Here is a 19713-nt window from a genome sequence, read left to right on the forward strand (position 1 = left end):
TGATTGATGACAACAAAAATTACCTGAACTGCATTAAAGCTACAGTGCATGATTGATTGTACAGAATTATCCAACAAATGAGAGCATAACAACAAGGAATCCCATTCAAGTAGAAATCATATCGTTCGCTTGAAAGATCTTCCATAACATAACAGAGAATGAACCTAATGCTTCTATTCTCAACTACAATACAATTAATTTTGTTCTTCATATAATCTTGTCTCCCTAAGGCTACTCTTTATATTCAGGATCTTGTTTACCAAAGATCAACGGGAATTCATCATGCTGGTCAGAAAAACCATGTTTCTCGGCCATGCTCTTTAAAGATTCATATACTCGGTACATAGAAGGCCTATCCTTGGGCCTGGAAACCACACAACTCCAAGCAATCTTCAGGAACTGCATTATTTCATCATCATGACCTTTCCCATATAGAGCTTTATCCATGGCTTCCTTGCTTCGACCAGTGCTCACTAAATGATTTACCCAATCCACCAAATTCCCTTTGAATCCTTCCTCTGCAATACTAACTTCCAAAGGCTTTTGCCCTGTAACCAACTCCAAAAGCACGATCCCAAAGCTATAAACATCCCCTTTAAATGAGGCAACCATGGTACTTGAATACTCAGGAGCAACATAACCAAACTCCCCTAAATCTCCATTAACAAAAGAACTATCATTAGAATCTCGAGAACCAACCAACCTTGCCAAACCAAAATCAGTAAACCTAGCATCAAAATCGTCATCGAGAAGTATTACATTAGAGCTAATATACTGGTGCATATATGGTGGCTGGCATCCATGGTGGAGCCAAGTAAGCCCTCTAGCTGCACCAACACCAATCCTAAGCCTCGTAGGCCAATCCAAAAGACCAGAGGGACTGAAACCAAACCCACTCCCATGCAATTGAGAATACAAGGTCCCATTAGGCATATGCTTATAAACCAACAGCCTCTCTTCTTCAACAACACAAAATCCCAATAAAGGCACCAAATTTGGATGCCTAAGTTGACCTAATCTGTTCATCTCAGACCTAAACTGCTTCTCGGTGAGCTTACAATCACTAAGCCTTTTAATAGCAAGAGCAGACCCATCAGGTAAAACAGCCTTGTACGAAACCCCAGTTCTAGTTGAAATCACAATATTTTCCAAATCAAAATTATTAGTGGCTAGCAATATATCTGCCAACTTGATCTTAACAATGGGCTTTTGAAACAATGAGACTTGAACAAGCTTATGTGACCTCAACAACTCGACCCAGCTAGAATCATCCTTGCCACTACCAAACCCATAACCTTTCTTTTTGTCACTTGGCCTAATATACAACCACCACCAAATCACAAACCCTAAAATCAAAGACCCAGCAGCACCAATAACACCAGCAACAATGATAATGCCAAGGCTCTTACCACTCAATCCGCCGCATTTACCAAGAGGCCTACCACAAAGCCCGTCATTCCCATCAAAATCAGCCTCAGGGAATGTTGCCAAATCAGCCGGTAGCGAACCGGACAAATCGTTATCCGCCACCGAAAACCGTTTCAACCGGGCAAGGCTGCCGAGACCGTAAGGGATCGAACCGGACAACTTGTTTCCATTCAAAATGAGATTGTTCAAGAACTTGCAGTTAACGATCTCAGGCGGAATGGAACCCGAGAAGCGGTTACTGGAGAGATCTAGAGTAACAATATAAGGCAACCAAGTACAGATTTGGGAAGGGATCGAACCGGAAAGTGCATTGCCGGAGAGATCTAAGGTCTGGAGGCTGCGACAATACTTGAGAGAATCAGGAAGCTGTCCGGCAAGCTGAGACACCGGGAGCTGAAGGCTGATGATTCGGTTTTCCTTCTCATTCCAGCAAGAAACGCCATTAAGCTTGCAAATAGAGGCAACGGAGTTGTTGGTCAAGTCCCAGGAAGCCAGTCTACTGAGTGGGTCAGTGAGCGAGTTTTTCAAGCCTTCAAGGCAAGTAACGTCATCCTCAATGGCAAAACAGAAAGGCAAACTAAAGAGAAAGAGAAAGAGAAAGAGCAAAGGCAAGATCCCCATTGTATTTCTAGTCGGTGAGAGCTGTAGGAGTTAGTTGGAGACGGTGAAGTGGAGGTGGAGAGATTGTAGTGTCGAGCTATTTTTATCAACGAGTCCTTGTTTGGGAAGTTCAACGACATCGTTTTAATTCCACTACAGCAGCGTAGGCCGAAACTGGGGTCCCTTTAGCTAATCTTGATAAAGGGAAGCTGAAAGTTCACAAGAACAAGGGATGTCGACAAGTAGAGTTCAAGTTTAGAATTTGATTAGTTGAAAATCCTTACTTGTTTTATTTTTTTTTTTTGGGTAAAATCCTTACTTGTTTGGGAGTGGCCGTGAATAAATATTTATATTTAAATTTATATATTTATTATATATTATAATTAATTTTATATAAATTTTAATATACATAGTTAATCTAATAACTATTAACTCGTTATCAGAGCTCATATTATATGCACAATCTCTATTTATTATCAAACCAGCAAGCAAATGATGCTTAGTTAAATCTTTTTGTTGCCTATTTAATTTTTATCAACGGCCCCCTTTAGGCATATAATATGGATAGTGGTGGCCCAGACACTCCACAGTTAGGACTTGGACGGTTGAAACGCAGGCTAATGTTTCTTGTCTTGCCCAATAATTCCTCCATAGAAAGCAGAGTTTTCTCAGCAGATGATTCTTGCAGTTGCCCAATAACTCTTCTCAATTATGAATGGTGCAGCCCCACTTGAGACGAAGGACAAAAAAGGAGGGCAATTCTTGGAGCAGGAAAATTATAATGAAATATGGAGTTCGTGTCCCATCAGGCTCCGATGACGACGCACCTGGGACCATGCCACGATCTTGTAAAGTCTATGCCTTTCAATGGCACGCACCTTTGGTAAAAGAAGTGGACAGTAGCTTTCAATAAAGCATTAAATATATTGAAGTTTATTGGCATTAAAATTACTTTTTAAGTATTTAAATCGATTTTAAAATTTTAGATTTTTAATTTTAATAAAATTAAATAAAAAAGAATAATTAAAATCTTGTTCAAAGATTTTTTTTTTCTTTTTTATTGAAGTGACTGGATTATCTTAGTAAAGCCAAAGTACTCAACTTTCGCGCAGTGGGAAAAAAAAAGTCCTATGATTTGATCTGTCTTTAATAGCAAATATTAGTTCCATCTTTCTGAACTTTATTTTAAAGTATGGTATGTTATGTGATTTCTACTTTTCTATGTTATATATAGTGATTTTTTTTAATTTAATTTATTATATATTTAAAATATAAAATATAAAAAAAAATTTATTTATTAAATATATAATACATAAATTTTATACATTTAAATTTTAAATTCATAATGCATTGAATTTAAGCAATAATTTCTTATTTATATAACATTTATTTGGTATTTTTTTATATCAATATTGAAATTATTATTAAAAAATATATGTTTAAATATTTTTTAATTATAAGAATTATAGAACAGTTAAATAGCTATATGATCCTTTAAACATCTAAAATGATGATTTTTTGAAGCAATTTTTTTTCTTTTAATCCTCAATCCCTAACTAGGCCATAGTCCTACATAGAGATTCATATATTTTTTTTCAAGAACCCAAATAGGAAAATGGTATGAAAAAAAAAAAAAAAACAAAACTCGGAAAACTTGGAAAATTTTTAAAATATAATGTCTGTATAAACAATGCTCATATTATGATTATTGATCATGATGGTTCCCATATTAAACGATCATAGTGGAATCGTTGTGTGACTAGAGTATATACATATGGCACCTATTGGCCACATATTGTTATCAAACCCAGAATTATTTGAAGGAGGGTAAAGTGTGCTTGCACACAGTCTAATAACGATGGCGGTACTGTTGTTGATTCTCTCTGCACATATAATAATGAATGAACTATACGTCACGCAATAAAATTAAGTTGATTAGGTGGTGGTGGTGGTTCTGGAATGGAATTTGTCATCATAATTCAAATTTGGTTTATTGGGATAGATCATTTTCTTGGTCGTTCAATTCCATGATTTTGAAAATTGTCCTGAGCTTATAATTATATTTTGATGATGCTAAATTAATTACTCACTTAAAAAAAGAAAATTATCAGATATAGTTGGATTACTGTTCTATGGAATTCCATATAAATGGATGATAAATCTCTTATTGCGAGCAATATTATTGGTTTATTACCATAAATAATCACCTAAATATTCCCACTTGTTTATCATTTCTCTGCTGTATCTGCAGCTTTCAATAGTTGATTATTGTAAATATAGAGCTATGGCCTGCAAAGATAGAAACGAAAAGAAATGCCCTTGTGAGATTGCCATGGAGTTGGTGGGAAACCTTGTTAAACTGTCATCTTTATCTCTTGCTAGCATGAGTTTAAGCTCAACTCTGAGAAGATTGCCCGCAGCTGCCACTGGGCACCTTGTGCCTGTGACCGGAACACTTGATGCCATAAACATATCATCTGTGTCTCAACAGCCAAGAAATATCAACATACAAGGACCGGAGGAGGATGATATTGATACAAGAGCTTCAAAATATATCAGAAGGATGCGGGACAAGAATTCAAAATATTGAATTCTGCGTCCATATATAAGTAGAGAATGGTGAATTGATCTTGTTCTTTCTGTTCTGCTTTCTTTCTTTTGTCAAAAACCATTTCAAGAACTCATCCAATGCAATGAGGGATTTCCCTCTATTAATTTGTAAAAGACAATTAATCAGGAACGTTGTTTTCAAGGGAAGGTACTACCATAATTCCCACTAGAATTTGTGGCTTGATAGTTTCTTCTGATCTGAATTGAAGGGCATTTTGCATGTGTAGATGAAGGCAGTTTCAAAGTAGCTTTCAGTTTCCAACTCATTATCGAAGGTTGGATTGTGTTAATTATTTAGATGAAATCCTTATCAAACAAGGTTAGATCGAAATCTTTCTATTAAACGCAGGTTCTGATAAGAGATTACCACCAGAAAAAAAAAATGTGGTGAAGGGATATATGGTCATTTTGTACTGAACAAAGGGGTAGTTCAGAATATGACACATGAGCCCTCCCTCCATTATTGTCATGCTGCAATCTTTAATAATCTGGAAATGAACATCTCTAGCGCTACAACAACAACCCTTATTAATTAGGAAATGATTAATAAGTTTTAATTATATACGAATCCAAAATATAAATTAATAAAAGAATGCATTGTTGCCAAATAAAAATATTTGTTTTTAAGTGACATAAAATTTTTAGGCTAATTTTAATGTTTAGAGGTATTTTCTTATTATGAATTCAATCCAATTAAAGACACAAACATATGATATTATTTAATAGATAATTTCATCGTATATTTAGTATCTTATATTTGCGATAGATCGATCTAAATAAGAAAAATTCATTAATTATATAGCTTATCAAAAACAAAAGCAAATCCTTCATTAATCTAAGTATAAAAGATAGGTTTATCAGTACTATTTCTTGATTTATTCGAAAACTATCAAAACTAATTTGGACAAAAATGGTACAATATCATAAATACCCGTTTGTGGTATATCTCTTTCGTTTTAGTAAATGAATGAAAGGAAATACAGTGATTCTTCACCACATAAACACCAAACCAAAACTTCAAATTGGAAATTCACATAAAAACGGAGTAGCATATATTTAATTATAAGCTTTGTCAGATATTTTGTTTCCTTGTTGAGAGTCCTGAAACAACACCGATCAGCTAGCTAGCTAGAGAAGAAGGCCAAATTGAATTCAAAGAGTACTGGGTGCTCCTCTATCACTTCACCGCAAAAAGGATGCAGACAAATAAACAAGAATCCAATATGTCTTCCCCACAAAAGAAAACGACGTCCCATCTTCTTTTTATTTTCTTCCCCTCAACCTGTACAAACAAGGAATCACCTAATAGTAATAATCTAATGATAATAATAATCAGCCTAGCTATTTTTCTCCTAATTAATCCTTTCCCTTCTCATTTTAATTATTAGCTAATCACATATGTTCTATTTCTACAGCGATTAAACAACACCTTTACAGCTCCTGCCCCACCCCATATGCACAACATATTCTTCAAGCAACACTAATGACGCTGTCTCCACCTGACATGGCCTGAAAAGTTGAAGAGTGTGTCGCTGTCGCTGTCGCTGTCGTTGCCGCCGGCGACTGCTCTTCTGAGGAAGGAGTAGAGAGCTTCAGTGACAGTGGTACGGGTTCTATGGTAGGACTCTTCTGGTTCAAGTTAAGATCAGCCATTTTTGAAGATGGAGGAACTGGAATAATTGGTATTGGACGAATGAGCTTCGGTGATGTCTTCAGTTTGGCGTTGCTTGATCCTAATGAGAGGTTCTCCATCGTGTTGTCGCCGGCAACCTCTAATACTGCAGGGCTAAGCGATACTGGGAAAGTTGACATGGGGAATCCTACAAGAGTATTGCTGAAGTGTGGCTGTGGTGGCAGTGGTACAGTTGCAGTTTCTTGGTGGACTTGCTCTTCTTCCATTGATGAACCCAAGAACTGTAAAAATTGAAACCAATATAAACAGATAGCAATAGCAATAGATATGTACGTAATACGCTAAGCTATGATGAGACTTACTGTATCAGTGGTGATGTCAAAGAGACTAGATCGGCGGCGGCGGCGATGATTTTGGTTGTTTCGCCGGAGAAAGTACTTTTGAGCATGACTAGCCACCTGGGTAGGCGTACGTGTCTTCACAAAGTTTCTTGAAATTCCTCTCCAGTCTCCTTTCCCTACTTTCTGCAACCCTAACAGGAAAAGCTTGTGTTCTTCCTCAGACCATGGCACCCCTAAAATAAAATCCAACCAGGAAAAAAAATCAGAAATCAGAAAATTCATATTTACAAAAACTAATATTCGTAATAAAAAATACCTCTCTTTCGCTCGCGGCTCCTGCCTGAGGCGTGAACGACGTCGTCAGATTCATAACCGGCTGCAACATCAGCGTTGGGGTCCTGAGGCTGCGGCTCATACTGGGAAAGATTATTCATACTAACGCTCTTTCGAAAGGAGGCACCTTCAGTAGTGACTCTGACACCAAAAAGCATGATACCATTCTCTCCTCCTGTGGCGGCAGAAGAGGAGGCGGCGCCACCACCAATAGGACCAGCAGCAGCAGGACTCTCCCTGCATGTCCGAGAGTTATGGCCATTATTTCCACACTGTGAGCAACTGCGAGACATCCTTGGCCTTAGATGCTGTGAGAATCAAAAGTTAGAAGAGAAAGAGAGAATACAGCGTTAGAAAGCAAAACAAATAAAAGAGAAAATGGTATAATGGAAAAGATGAGGGAAGGCTGCTTTGGTTGATATACTAGTTTAAAGAATGTACTTATTTAGAGCTATGGGATTGATTGTGCTTAAACAAATATGCACTACTGGCATGGACTTTTCTTGGATCACAATGATGTTGCTACCATGCTACGCGAGGGGGATTCAGAGGGTTGTGTTTTGTGCTTTATAACGAGGGGATGCAATTTAATCATGATTCTTGACCGTCCAATTTGTTGACTTTGTGATATCATCGATGTAGACAAGGAACATAGTCATATAGTGATGTCTTAAAGATTATTAGATGTAACTGGTTTATATTCATATTTTATAATTACATAAAAATTATTAAAAATTATATTTTTGTAAGAGAAAAAATATTATTTTTATATATATTAAAGATATTCTATAATTTTTTTGTAATGTATTATTATCTTTTAAATTAAGGTAAAATTTAAGTTTTAATGTTTAATATTTCTTTTTTTTGGTGGGCGATATCAAAAAATTATATGTAAAAGAGGAAAATTTTTAACTCGATTAATTGTAAACCCAATAAATATATATGATAAGATGCATTTATTTTTATTTTAAATATGTGATTAATTAAGTCTATGGGTATATTCTTATGTTTCTACCAATCTGGCTTTAGTCATTGGTTGCTTTCTTTTGGTTTATGTATTCATCATGTGAAAATTGTTTAGTATTGCAATCAAACATGTGTTTCCAAATATTTAAATACTAATATTATTTTTTATAAATATATAAAAGTAATAATTTTTTTTCTTCCAATACCCTTTACTCCATATATTACTGTACTATAATTTAAATTAGACATTTTTGTATTTCTACCATTTTTCTAATCTTTATGTGGAGAATAAATTTTAATTTAAAGGAAAAATGTCATAAATTAAAAAATTATTAAATTTAATTAAAAATTAAAATTTTAATATATATTAATTATAAAATTTAAAAATAATTAAATTATTTTTAACTTCTTTTAAAATAATACTTCTTTAAATTTTGTTTTTCTCCCAATTTTAAAACCTTGGTTAATAATATTAACTGTTATAGTAACTATTAATTTTTAGTTGTTAGATATTAATTGTTAATAATTAATTTTTATATAGTGATTTAAAATAAAAGTATTTAATAAAAATAAATAAATATAAAAATTGTATTATCATCTTGGTAACTCTAATCAAAACGCTTTCTCAATTTTTAAAAATTATTAGGGAAGTTTTTTCATAAACTACTCCATTAATCTTTAAAAGCTAGTATAAACATCATATCATTTAATAATATAAATAAGAGGTATAATATAAATAAGGGATATAACATTTTGACTAAAGTCAATATACTAAATGTGAAGAGCCCTAATTCTAAAAGGATCATTACAAGAAGTTGACAAATTATTAGATGCACCTGTAGTGTATATGCATATTTACTAAAAAAATAATAGATCTCATTTTTTTTATTTTTATTATGTAATTATTTTTATATAAGTATACGATATATTATTTTTTAGTGCATCTGATATACTTTATAATTTATTCAATAAGTTATGCTTTTATGCACAAATTCCAAAGTCAAAATATGATATACGAAACCATAATGGAAAATTTTTTCCTACAATGTGTATGGCTTCACTTTATACATTAATTCAATAAAAATAAATCATTAAAAAAATTTAAGAAAATTTTACATAATGTTCAAGTAAAATTTACTTTTTAAAAAAATTACTTAATTTTAACTTGTCATCCATATATTAACTCAATATATAAAACTACTTCGTGATAGAATTAATCAATAATTCTAAGTATATGTTATTTTTTTCATTTGAAAATAAAAAGATACTTCAAAATATGTGAATATAAATACATTAATTTTCATAAGATTCATTTAAAATAAATTATATATAAAAAAATTTTAAAAAATTATTACATAATCATACTTGAATTTTATTTCTTTAAAAAAATTTTAAATTAAAAAAAATAATTTTTTTTTATTTTAAACATAAAAATTAATAAAAAAAATAATTAAATTAAAATTTTATAATCAATTTAAAATTAAGTGAAGCTCGTCATAATTTTAATTAAAATAATAATTACTGATAAATTAAGTGTATACAAGCAATAATTACTAATTAGTGAGATATGTCTGTCCACTAATGGAAGCTAATGCAAACGGAAATAAAAAATAAATGATTAAAAAAATGAAAAAAAGGGATGGTGGAGAAGCAAGTGCGTCTCTCCACCGTGAACTTGGCATATCCTCTTCCCCTATGAGGAAGAATTGCTTGTCCCTTCTCCGATGTCCTCCCCATAATTAATTACTCTGATGGTGGTGGTGGTGGCAGTGTTTTTATGGTTATAGAATAGAAGAGAACATGGGCCCACCCATCATCTACAGTTGCTTGGCCCGGATTGTATATTTTTTAATAATATTTATCAATTTTAAAAATACTATAGTGTAAATAAGTAGAATTTAAATATTTTTTAGAATTATCAAATTTTTATATATAAATTATTAAGTCAAAATAAAATTTTATATACATTATTAATAAAGTTATATAAAATTAATTGAATTTAGATAATATTAAAATAATATAATTAAATTTCAATTTATAGTAAATTTTAATTAAATTCAAAATGAATTTAAATATTAAAATAATTAATTAAATTTAAATGCAGTGATTTTTATGGAATGAATTCTATAATTTGCCCAATTGCTTTATAATTCTTTTATTTCAACCTAGACCCACAATTATGTTATTATAATTATTTCGCCCTACCGATCATTCTAGATGGGCCATTTATAAATCTTGCATAAACGATGTGGACATTTTTCCTAAATACATATAAAACCCATTAATATTAATTAAGGTATTAATCAAAATTCTTTCTCCTCTACCTTGTTTGATATTCTATTAATTAAATGCAAATATCTTTAGTTTTAGGACACGTGGCCAAGGACATTGACTAAAACCAACCTTGAATATAAAGGTTGATTTGCAAAATGGTAATATATGTGAAAATCACACCATTCGTATTAAGTTTGGTTAATATTTTTAAATTTTAAATTAATTTTAAATTTAATTAAAATTTATTATTAATTATTTAAATTCATTTAAATTCCATTATTATTATATAAAAATATATAGATTTATTTAATTTTATATACTTTAATTAATAATTAATATAAACAATTTTATTAATAATTTATATTTTGAAATTAATAATTTCACAAAATATTTAAATTTTATTTTATTACAAATAAAATATATAAAAAAATTATAGTTATTATTAGAAAAATATATATTTTATATTACTCAATACGTAAAACTTAAACTCGACTTAAATATTATTATTAATATTTAAATTTATTTTAAATTTAATTATATATTATTAAAATTTATTTTATTAATATTTAATTAAATCAGACATTCATAAAAATTTGGCTAGTTACTATCTCTATTGATTAGCATTAGACTAAACAAATTTTGTGACATCAAATCCGTGGACTCTCCACTCGTTGAAAGAGAAAGAAGTTGTTCATATGTGACCTTAAGTTCACGTATATCACATTATTGGATTTGGATTAATCACATGGATTAAAATGCGGTGCAGCATTACATCAGCCGTAAAAGCAAGCTGCCAAAATATCTAATCCAAAACATTGACGTTTAGGTTTGCCTGCCTAGTTTATTAGATCATGTCTAATGCCTAGTTTATTAGATCATTGTCATTAAATTAGATTCACTAGTCGACTCTCAAATTAATTTAAATTTATAATTAAATTAAATATAAAATAATTAATTTAAATTTATTAAATAAAGTAAAAAGTAAAATGGGTGAATTAAATCGTAAAACTCTAATTTTTTTAAAATAATTATTTTATATGTAATTATATAATTTTTTATTATTTTTAAGGATTCAGAGGGGCCATATGTTGTTGATGAATTGTGATTGTAAGAAATTTAAATTTATAAGTGTTATTTGAATATTTTTGCAGGATGAATAGGTCCTAGGTGCAGGAGAAACTCTTTCAAATTTTTAACATAAAATATGGCGTATTTGTTTCTTAAAAGTCTTATTTAAAATTTGTTTATTGATAAATTTGTTATATAATTATTTTAAGTGAGTCGGATCAACCTTCCTTCTCCACCCAATCGCTGCAATGACATCCTGTAAAATTATAAGTAGATATTGATCTTATTTATAATTTCAATATTAATATATTTCAGGCATGCTCATGCATTACTTATACATATATGTATGTAGTTAAATATTAGGTATGCTCTGTTTTGCTTTATATTTGTTGATATTTTCTTGGTTGTTGTGTTATGACATTCTGGAGCTGTGTGTGTGAGTTGGTGTATATGTGGTGTTCATGGGTATGGGTAGGACAGGTAAACGCGGCTGGAGCTTGGCTCGCTGGGACCCGATCCTTATTATGGATAACTCGGGGTAGGCACGACTTTGAGTTGATCTTACTGGCACAGGTTAAAACAAAGAGAGCTGTGTAGGGGGATCAGCTCCCCATATATGTATGTGCGAGTATGGATGAAGGAGCAGAAGCATGAAAAATATTAGTTTAGATCATTGAATTCAAAATTTTTCTTCTAGGTTCTCATGCATCATGCAAGATTTATTATTTACCTATTTGATTTCAATGTTTAATAGCATATTAAAATATTTTTAATATGCTTTTAGATCTACATTTGCCATTTAAGATTTTAGAATTAATAAATTAATTCATTAGAATCCTATATTAAATAAAAAAAATGTGCACTAACTTTTTGATGCACTGTAGTTGTGTTTGGTACCTTTGGGAAGCACCTAGGATACTAGATGTTGTCCCTCTAGCTTGTCAACACTAAGATCACCAATGGCAGCCCCTTGAACAGCTTCTCAAGCCTTTCTAATTAATTAGAAATTGAGATTTTGCCTTTTAGAGATATTACAGATGTATATAGGATACTAAAAACGATTTCTAATAATTTTAATTCAAAAGAATATTGACAATTCTCTTTGAATTGATGAGAGATGAAGAAGAAGAGAGGAGAGAGTCTCTTTGGGTGGCGGCACACAATGAAAGAAATCAGATTGTATTATTTGTTTTTTTATACTTTCCCTTATATAGCTAGGTCATCACTTAAAACCCTTACCACATGTCATCTTTTGATTGGCTCTTAGTTTAATTGATACAATCACATTGTGCTAAGTATCAAACCTAAATTAATATTTACTTTGATTATCTTACATGATTAAAAGATAAATGACAAGCTTATGTGTAGTGCCATGTGTCACCATCTCATGGTGCCACATGTCATCCTGTAAAATGATCAAATTACCCTTGTGTCTTAATTTTAAGTTCTCAACCCAAAATAATTATTTATCTTCTTATAATCAATTTATATCAAATATAAATTAATTAATTAATCTCTATTAATTCATTTCTCATAATTAAATTCATATTTAAACACTTTAAATATAAATTCAACTTATATTATACATCCAATAACCTAGATTTGGTTTCAAGCCATGCTAGGGACTTTGCAATCTAATTGCAAACTAAACCTATTTAATTAATCAATTAAACTCTTTAACTAATTAATTAAATCACATTTAACTTTGTGATTACTTGTGTATGTGTGTGACTTAGTAGGCTCATCACTAATTGGCAATGAAATATGATATTAACTTTTAATATCATCAGAACTCTTTCTTACCATAAATGATTTCTCTAAATCATTTTATGCACCTCATAGACTATGGTTAATGATGTGGCCCAACCGCAAGTGCACGGGTCGTACAAGTAATATAAAAAAAGATATCGTTCCTATGAGGAGTTGTGTTAATGATCGAATTTTTGATATAAAAAATTACTAATTTAAACTATTTTTGAAATTAAAGGAATAAATTGATAGATGTTGAAGTGTGAAATCTATATGTGTAAAATTAATAATCTATTCAACAATGTAAAGATTTAACTAAATTTGCATCAAATTAAAATAAGCAAATTGAAATATGGTAAGATTTAAAATGGCAAGTAATTAAATTCGATTAGAAATTAACAATGATAAAAGAGCGATTTCGGAGTTCGGGAGTTCATATTCAAGCTATTTTGGGATTTTTAAATTGGTAACCCAATCTTATGGAATTTACGGGTTTTAAAGAGATTAATTCTTAAATCTTTTGAATACTCTTTCTAGTGGGACAAATGGTGCCTTAATCAATCTAATCATACTTTCATGGTGTTAAAATTAATCAAGACCCATAAGTTCTTTAATTAATCTGTAAATCCTCTTAATCCTTAGTCTATTTCTAGATCTAAGTTAATTAAGTTCAATTTCTTGATTATCTATCATAATATTTTTTTTCCTTTCGTTGCTTCAACCATGGATTAAGAACAATACTTAATGGGATCCTACACTAAGCATGTCATTGAGCACACAAGAAATAAATAAAATTTCATTAAAACCACAAAATATGGATTACCTAATCAAAATCCACAAAATTTCTCAAATATTATATCCCAACTCCAGAATCTAATAAAAACTATTCACTATCTATAATATTTACAAGAAATTATGAGTTATCTATGGAAATAAATCTTAAATCTAAGCTAAAAACTAAAAAACCCAATACAAGAAGGGTAGGAAATAGGGAAGAAGGGAGGAAAACTCCAAATCTGGTCTAGGAAAACTCCAAACTATTTACTATCTATAATATTTACTTTGTTTTCTGACTCTTTCTCTACTGCTGCTCATTTTTTCTCCTCCTCCCTTTCTAAAATGAGATAAGGACATATATATATCTTTTTTTTTTTTCTGACAAGTAGCCCTAAAATGGTGTGTTTAAGATGTAGTTTTCATGAGAAAATCTTCTGTTAGCTCATTATAAAGACTCTATAAAATTGCATAAGTGGACTGCATAAGTTATGCAGGCTCTTATGTAGTTTTCGGCAGGTTTTGAGCCCTCTGTGTGAAGCTGCATAAGCAATGAGTAAGTCTGCATAAGTCATGCAGTGACTCATGTAGATTTCGGCAGGAATGGAAAAATTGCTTCTTCTCCCTGTGCAGAACTGCACAACTTATGCAACAAGTTATGCACAATTTGGCCATTGTATTCTTCAACTTTCCAACTTTGTTTTTGACATCTTTGGCTATAAGAATCACTTCTCACTGGTAAAATTTCTTTTTAGTCCCTCAAAAACACCATTTTACCTACAAAACAAAGCAAAAATTACAATTTAATTCAAAAATTGACAATTATGAAAAACTATCTAAATAACTAATAAATTTAACTAAAAGTGACTAACAAGTGAATAAAATGGCCATGAAATTAAGCTTAAATGACTATGTAAAATGCATGTATCAGTTAACACCTAGCATAGCATGCCATGGCTAACTAATTAGTAATAAGGTTTACCTTAAATGAACCTATAATCATATGTTACCATGCACTAGAATATCTCTATTACAAAATTCCAATTCGAGCTGGAGTCATGATTTATGTCAAACCCCATTTGCTATGAATATTATGTTCTCTTTTAATTCCACTTCTTGATTAAAAAGATTTTCTCATCAGAAACTCTTTTCTGATAAAATCTATCTGTCATGGCCAGGAACTTAAAACATCAAGAACAATTAAATGAACATAGAATTTTATCCCTATTTACTTAGGGTAACAGATTCCATCTTGATCAACACCTACCTCCATATATAACTAGTAGGAGCCAATACATGCCCATATACCCATACACAGTATAAATATAAAAGCTGTATCAAACTTAAACTACCTATATACAAGATAACTGTGCTATCTCAGGTCTAAAAATTATATGCACTGATATGATTTATGACAATGTATTAACAAGAGTAAACTCCGTGTGCTTTTCATAAATGTCACCGGTTCGGCCTACTTAGCATGTATAAGTACCTATCATGTTTGTTATATGGTATGAGACTTACCATTCCATCTTATTTATATCTCATATAAATACATTGGGAACAAATATGAATATAATTTTTCTGGATAAGTCATATCCTGTGTGAAGTATCCTCGATTGTGAATCAATTTATGATACTTTGTGTTAGAAATACTGTCACTCATATTCTTAACAACTTAATAATAAAATTTCTAACAAAATATCAATGGACCTCTTCCATTACACATAAATATATTATGTAAACGGAAAAATGAAAATGCATTTTATTAATAAAAACATGTACAAGATACATACTAAATGATATGCTCTAGGGCATACTACTAACATTTGACACGGGTGTATGAGTGCCACAAATTGTCTTTGATATTATTTGACCTGATCTATATGGTTTGTATGAATATGATGCATTTCATTTATAAGAATACATTAAAATTAGATAGTTATAGAAATTGTATGTAAAATCAATATTTTACTCTATGAGTCGAATGCTCACTCCTGTTCACCTTATTTTTCCAGGTTATAGGAGAGTTTTTCTCGTGTTTAACCCGCCTTCTTCTTCGCAGGTATACTTGTCATTATTTTCATATTTTGAAATGTTAAATTTGAAATTATAGACCTCCGCATGTGTAGGATCATAATATTTAACTAGATTGTAACATTGATTAAATTGTGGGTAATTTTATAAACTATATGTATGTGTAATTGTGTGGATGAATACCTATGATGGATGAGGGAGTTGGGCTCCCATTTGGCTTTATATGGATTATGGATGATAGTGTGGGTGAGCTCAGCTCCCCAAATGGATTGATTTTGATATTACAGGTGAGTTGAGAACTCCCCGTTGGATAGTCCATATTATGGTCGAACTTTGTCCAATTCTTTTCTTGAAATTGGGCAAAATATGGGCTTTATGTTTAGGTTGGAAGATAATTGGGCTTACTATAGTTTTTAGGGGTCTTACGCTGACCCAAATCCTAGTGTCGGTCCGACTCGTGAGGTCGGGTCGTGACATAAATCTCAAAGTAACTTACTATTTCTAATTATATTTTACCATAGGCATTTCTATTTCAAATCTTAATAAGATTTCAAATAATTTATTAAAACAAATATATTTGTTTAAACGTTTCTAATATTATTTAATAAGTTATTTGTAAAATTTATTTAATGACTATTGAAAATTTAATTAAAAAAAAGTTATTTCATGTAAAGCACAACTCACGAATAATATCATTTTATGCATTTAAATTTTTATAATTTTTTTTAGTATTTAATCCACAATAATAATAATAATAATAATAATAATAATAATAATAATAATAATAATAATAATAATTTCTAATCAATAAAAAATTTTAAGCAACAATGATCAGCCAATTATTATAATTCATTGTTTCAAAATAATATAGTGTCTTCTTTCTTTTGTTTCTGGTATTAAATTTAGGGCTTCTTTTAATTAATTAATGAAAATCAACTTATATGCATTTTATTAATTTGAATTTATAAGTATTTAAAATTTTAAGTAGTTACGTATTCTATTGAAATACTTATAAGTGACTGATAAATAGTTACTGCGTTTAGTAAAAAAATTACTTATAAGCACATTTATTATTAAAATGATTAAAAATTATATTAAATATGTGATTTTTCTTATTTAGACCTGAACTATCATATACCTAACACACAAGATATATGGTGAAGCCCACGTATTAAATATATATAGGTCTAGGTAAGAGTTTCCTATTAATTTTAAAAATTAAATGAGAATAATATAATAAAATATTTTATCAAACTAACTTGTAAATATATAATTTATAAACACCATGCAAAATGAAAAGTTATATCTTCCAACTTATTTTTTTTAACTTATAAACTCAATTTATTAGTTCAAAAATTATTATAAATAAATAAATATTTATAAAAAATTTATAAACAAATAAATTAATTTATTTTTAAAATTTATAAATTAATTTTATCAATTTATAAGTCCAAGATAAATATACTTTTAAGTGAATTAAGAGTTAGTAAACAACTCTATCTTGTAGAATCGATAAAAACCAAATCAACCTTTACAATAGTACTAAAATATATAAAAAAGAAAATCATATAAGAACAAGATGCGGTGCATTTTCAAATCCTAGCTTGATAAGATAAGAAGATGACTGCAGCAGTGCCCTATCCAAGAATCCATAGCCATTCAATGAAACGGTGCAATTTGCGTCAATTTTGTGAAAGTTATAATTAATATGTGATGGGATATGGATATGAGAACGTGCCAAGGGTAACAAAATATATGAATCATGGCTTGGAAGTTTCCAAGTGGACACTTGAGCATCAATAAAGTAGATGGTCCATGCTACTACCCTAATTAACACGATAAGTACCTTTTATATAAGCTCCCATTTCTCCTTCCAATAGATAAATATTACTTTCATTTATTCTTATTTTTCATATTAAAATTTTTGTTTTATTTATATATTTAAAAAAATAAAAAAATATTAATTATATTTTTTCTTAATTATTATACAAAATCCAAATGCAACAGATAAAAATAAATAGAGATAATATTAAATAAAATAATCATTTACTTTAATAATAAATTATAATTAACACAAAAAAAATCATTTTCAAAATTGAAATGAGACATGATAAAGTTATTATTTTTGGGAATAAATGTAGTTATCTAGTGCATCATAATTTTAGCTTCAAGATCACAAAATCTAATACTTTTTGAGTTTTGATGATAATAAAACTAAATTTAAGTAATATTGAGATGAGTTTTGAATTTCTCTTTTTCTTTTTTTTTTTTATAAAAAAAAGTGTTTAAAGTATTTGAAAATCAGGGAAGATAAAGCTTTAAGTGCTTTGGAAGCTTGAAGTATCAAGAAGATTCATTAAAACTTAGTACTAGAATTTGTAAACAAGTAAAGGGAAGGTATTGAACTTGAAACAATATATATTTTGGTCTTTTAAAGTTTTAGAAATGTTTTTGAATCTTATCTTAATCATTTTAAAGGTAAAAATTAATTTTTGATAAGTCTTCTAAAAATCAAAACTTTGAAAGGCAGTAGTAAAATTAGTTTTTAATTTTAAAAATCATATGTTTGATTTTGATTATGCTTGATAAATGATATGTGTGTTTTTTTTTTTTTTTGTTAAAGAAGGAGTAGCAAAATTAGTTGAATAATTTTGAAAATTAATCAATTAATTTATGAGATATATGGAAGTCACTGTTTCATGAAAAAATATAAAATAATGAAGAAGACAAATTACTCATTTTAAGAGGGTGTTTGTCTTAAATTATAAGTTCTAAAAATAAGCTGAGATGACCAAACTTTTTATTTTAATACTTATAAGTCACGTGCTTATAAACTAGTATGATAAAGTATTTTACTATATTATTCTTATTTAATTTTTAAAATTTTATCACAAATCTCATTTAATATTTTTTTAGTTATTTTAATAATAAATGTGCTTATAAGTTATTTTTTACTAAATACATAAATTATTTATTATATATTTATAAATATTTTAATCAAATACGTGACCATTTAAAATTTTAAATGCTTATAAAAAATTTTAAGTATTTTTTTAGATATTTATAAGCTGATTTAAATAAGTTAAGCCAATCAAATTATGAAACAAAAAAATATTCAAGGATTTTCAAAGAGTTTAATTGCTTTTCATTAAATTATGAAAAACATAGTGGTTTTTTATTAGCAAATTTCTCTTATTTTCTCATAGGTTCTATATAAACATCTTTATATGGTCAATGGTTGGCATTGAGAAGCACAAAAATTGAAATTTGTGGTTTGAGAGTTGGGAAAACTCTTGTATTTAGTTAACAAGCAATAAAGAAAGCTTGTTGGGAGAGCTTACTTGAAGGATCTAGTTACATTTATAATTACCTTGATTAAATTTCTTTTTATAATTTTTAAATACTCTCTTACATTTTATCATTGAAATCTATTTCCTTTCCATTAAGTTAAAATATAAATAAACTCTACATAAATATATATTTTTTATAATAAAAAAAATTAAAATTGCAACATTATTAGATACTTGCCTACTCATAATGAATTTAATCTTTCCTACCCATTAATGATTTTAAATTCTTAAATTATAAGAAGATAAATTATAGTCTTGATTCAATATCTAAATACAAACTCAAGTTTCTACTCTCTCTCTCAATGCTCTTATAAAAATAATAAAGTTATTCATTAAGGAAATATAAAAATAATAAAAATAAATAAGTTTAGACGCATAATTATTAAAAAAAAATGTTTAGACTCATAATATATAAAATTAAATTTATTAATATAAAGATTATAAGAATATTTTATTAAGATCCTAGCTATCAATTATTGTTCTAGTGTCAACATCACCTAATAAAAATTGTATTACAACCCCATCTATTTCTAAAACTTCGCTCTTCCTT

General features: G+C 29.3%; 2 protein-coding genes across 2 annotated transcripts; both read right to left on the minus strand.

Annotated features, from left to right (window-relative positions):
• On the minus strand, nt 1–2196 carry LOC110649187 (probable inactive receptor kinase At1g27190). Its single transcript, XM_021803656.2, has one exon. The coding sequence runs from the start codon at nt 2047–2049 to the stop codon at nt 232–234; it is 1818 nt and encodes a 605-aa protein (XP_021659348.2). The 5' UTR covers nt 2050–2196; the 3' UTR covers nt 1–231.
• A 3471-nt stretch (nt 2197–5667) lies between these two features.
• On the minus strand, nt 5668–7525 carry LOC110649186 (transcription factor MYB1R1). The gene is made up of 4 exons (XM_058137951.1): nt 7387–7525; nt 6929–7253; nt 6634–6845; nt 5668–6552 (listed from the first exon to the last, which is right to left on the minus strand). The coding sequence occupies exons 2-4, from the start codon at nt 7236–7238 to the stop codon at nt 6109–6111; spliced, it is 966 nt and encodes a 321-aa protein (XP_057993934.1). The 5' UTR covers nt 7239–7253; nt 7387–7525; the 3' UTR covers nt 5668–6108.
• Nucleotides 7526–19713: the final 12188 nt, after the last annotated feature.

This window comes from Hevea brasiliensis, chromosome 2 (assembly GCF_030052815.1).
Source record: "Hevea brasiliensis isolate MT/VB/25A 57/8 chromosome 2, ASM3005281v1, whole genome shotgun sequence".
In the NCBI taxonomy this organism is placed as follows: Eukaryota; Viridiplantae; Streptophyta; class Magnoliopsida; order Malpighiales; family Euphorbiaceae; genus Hevea; species Hevea brasiliensis.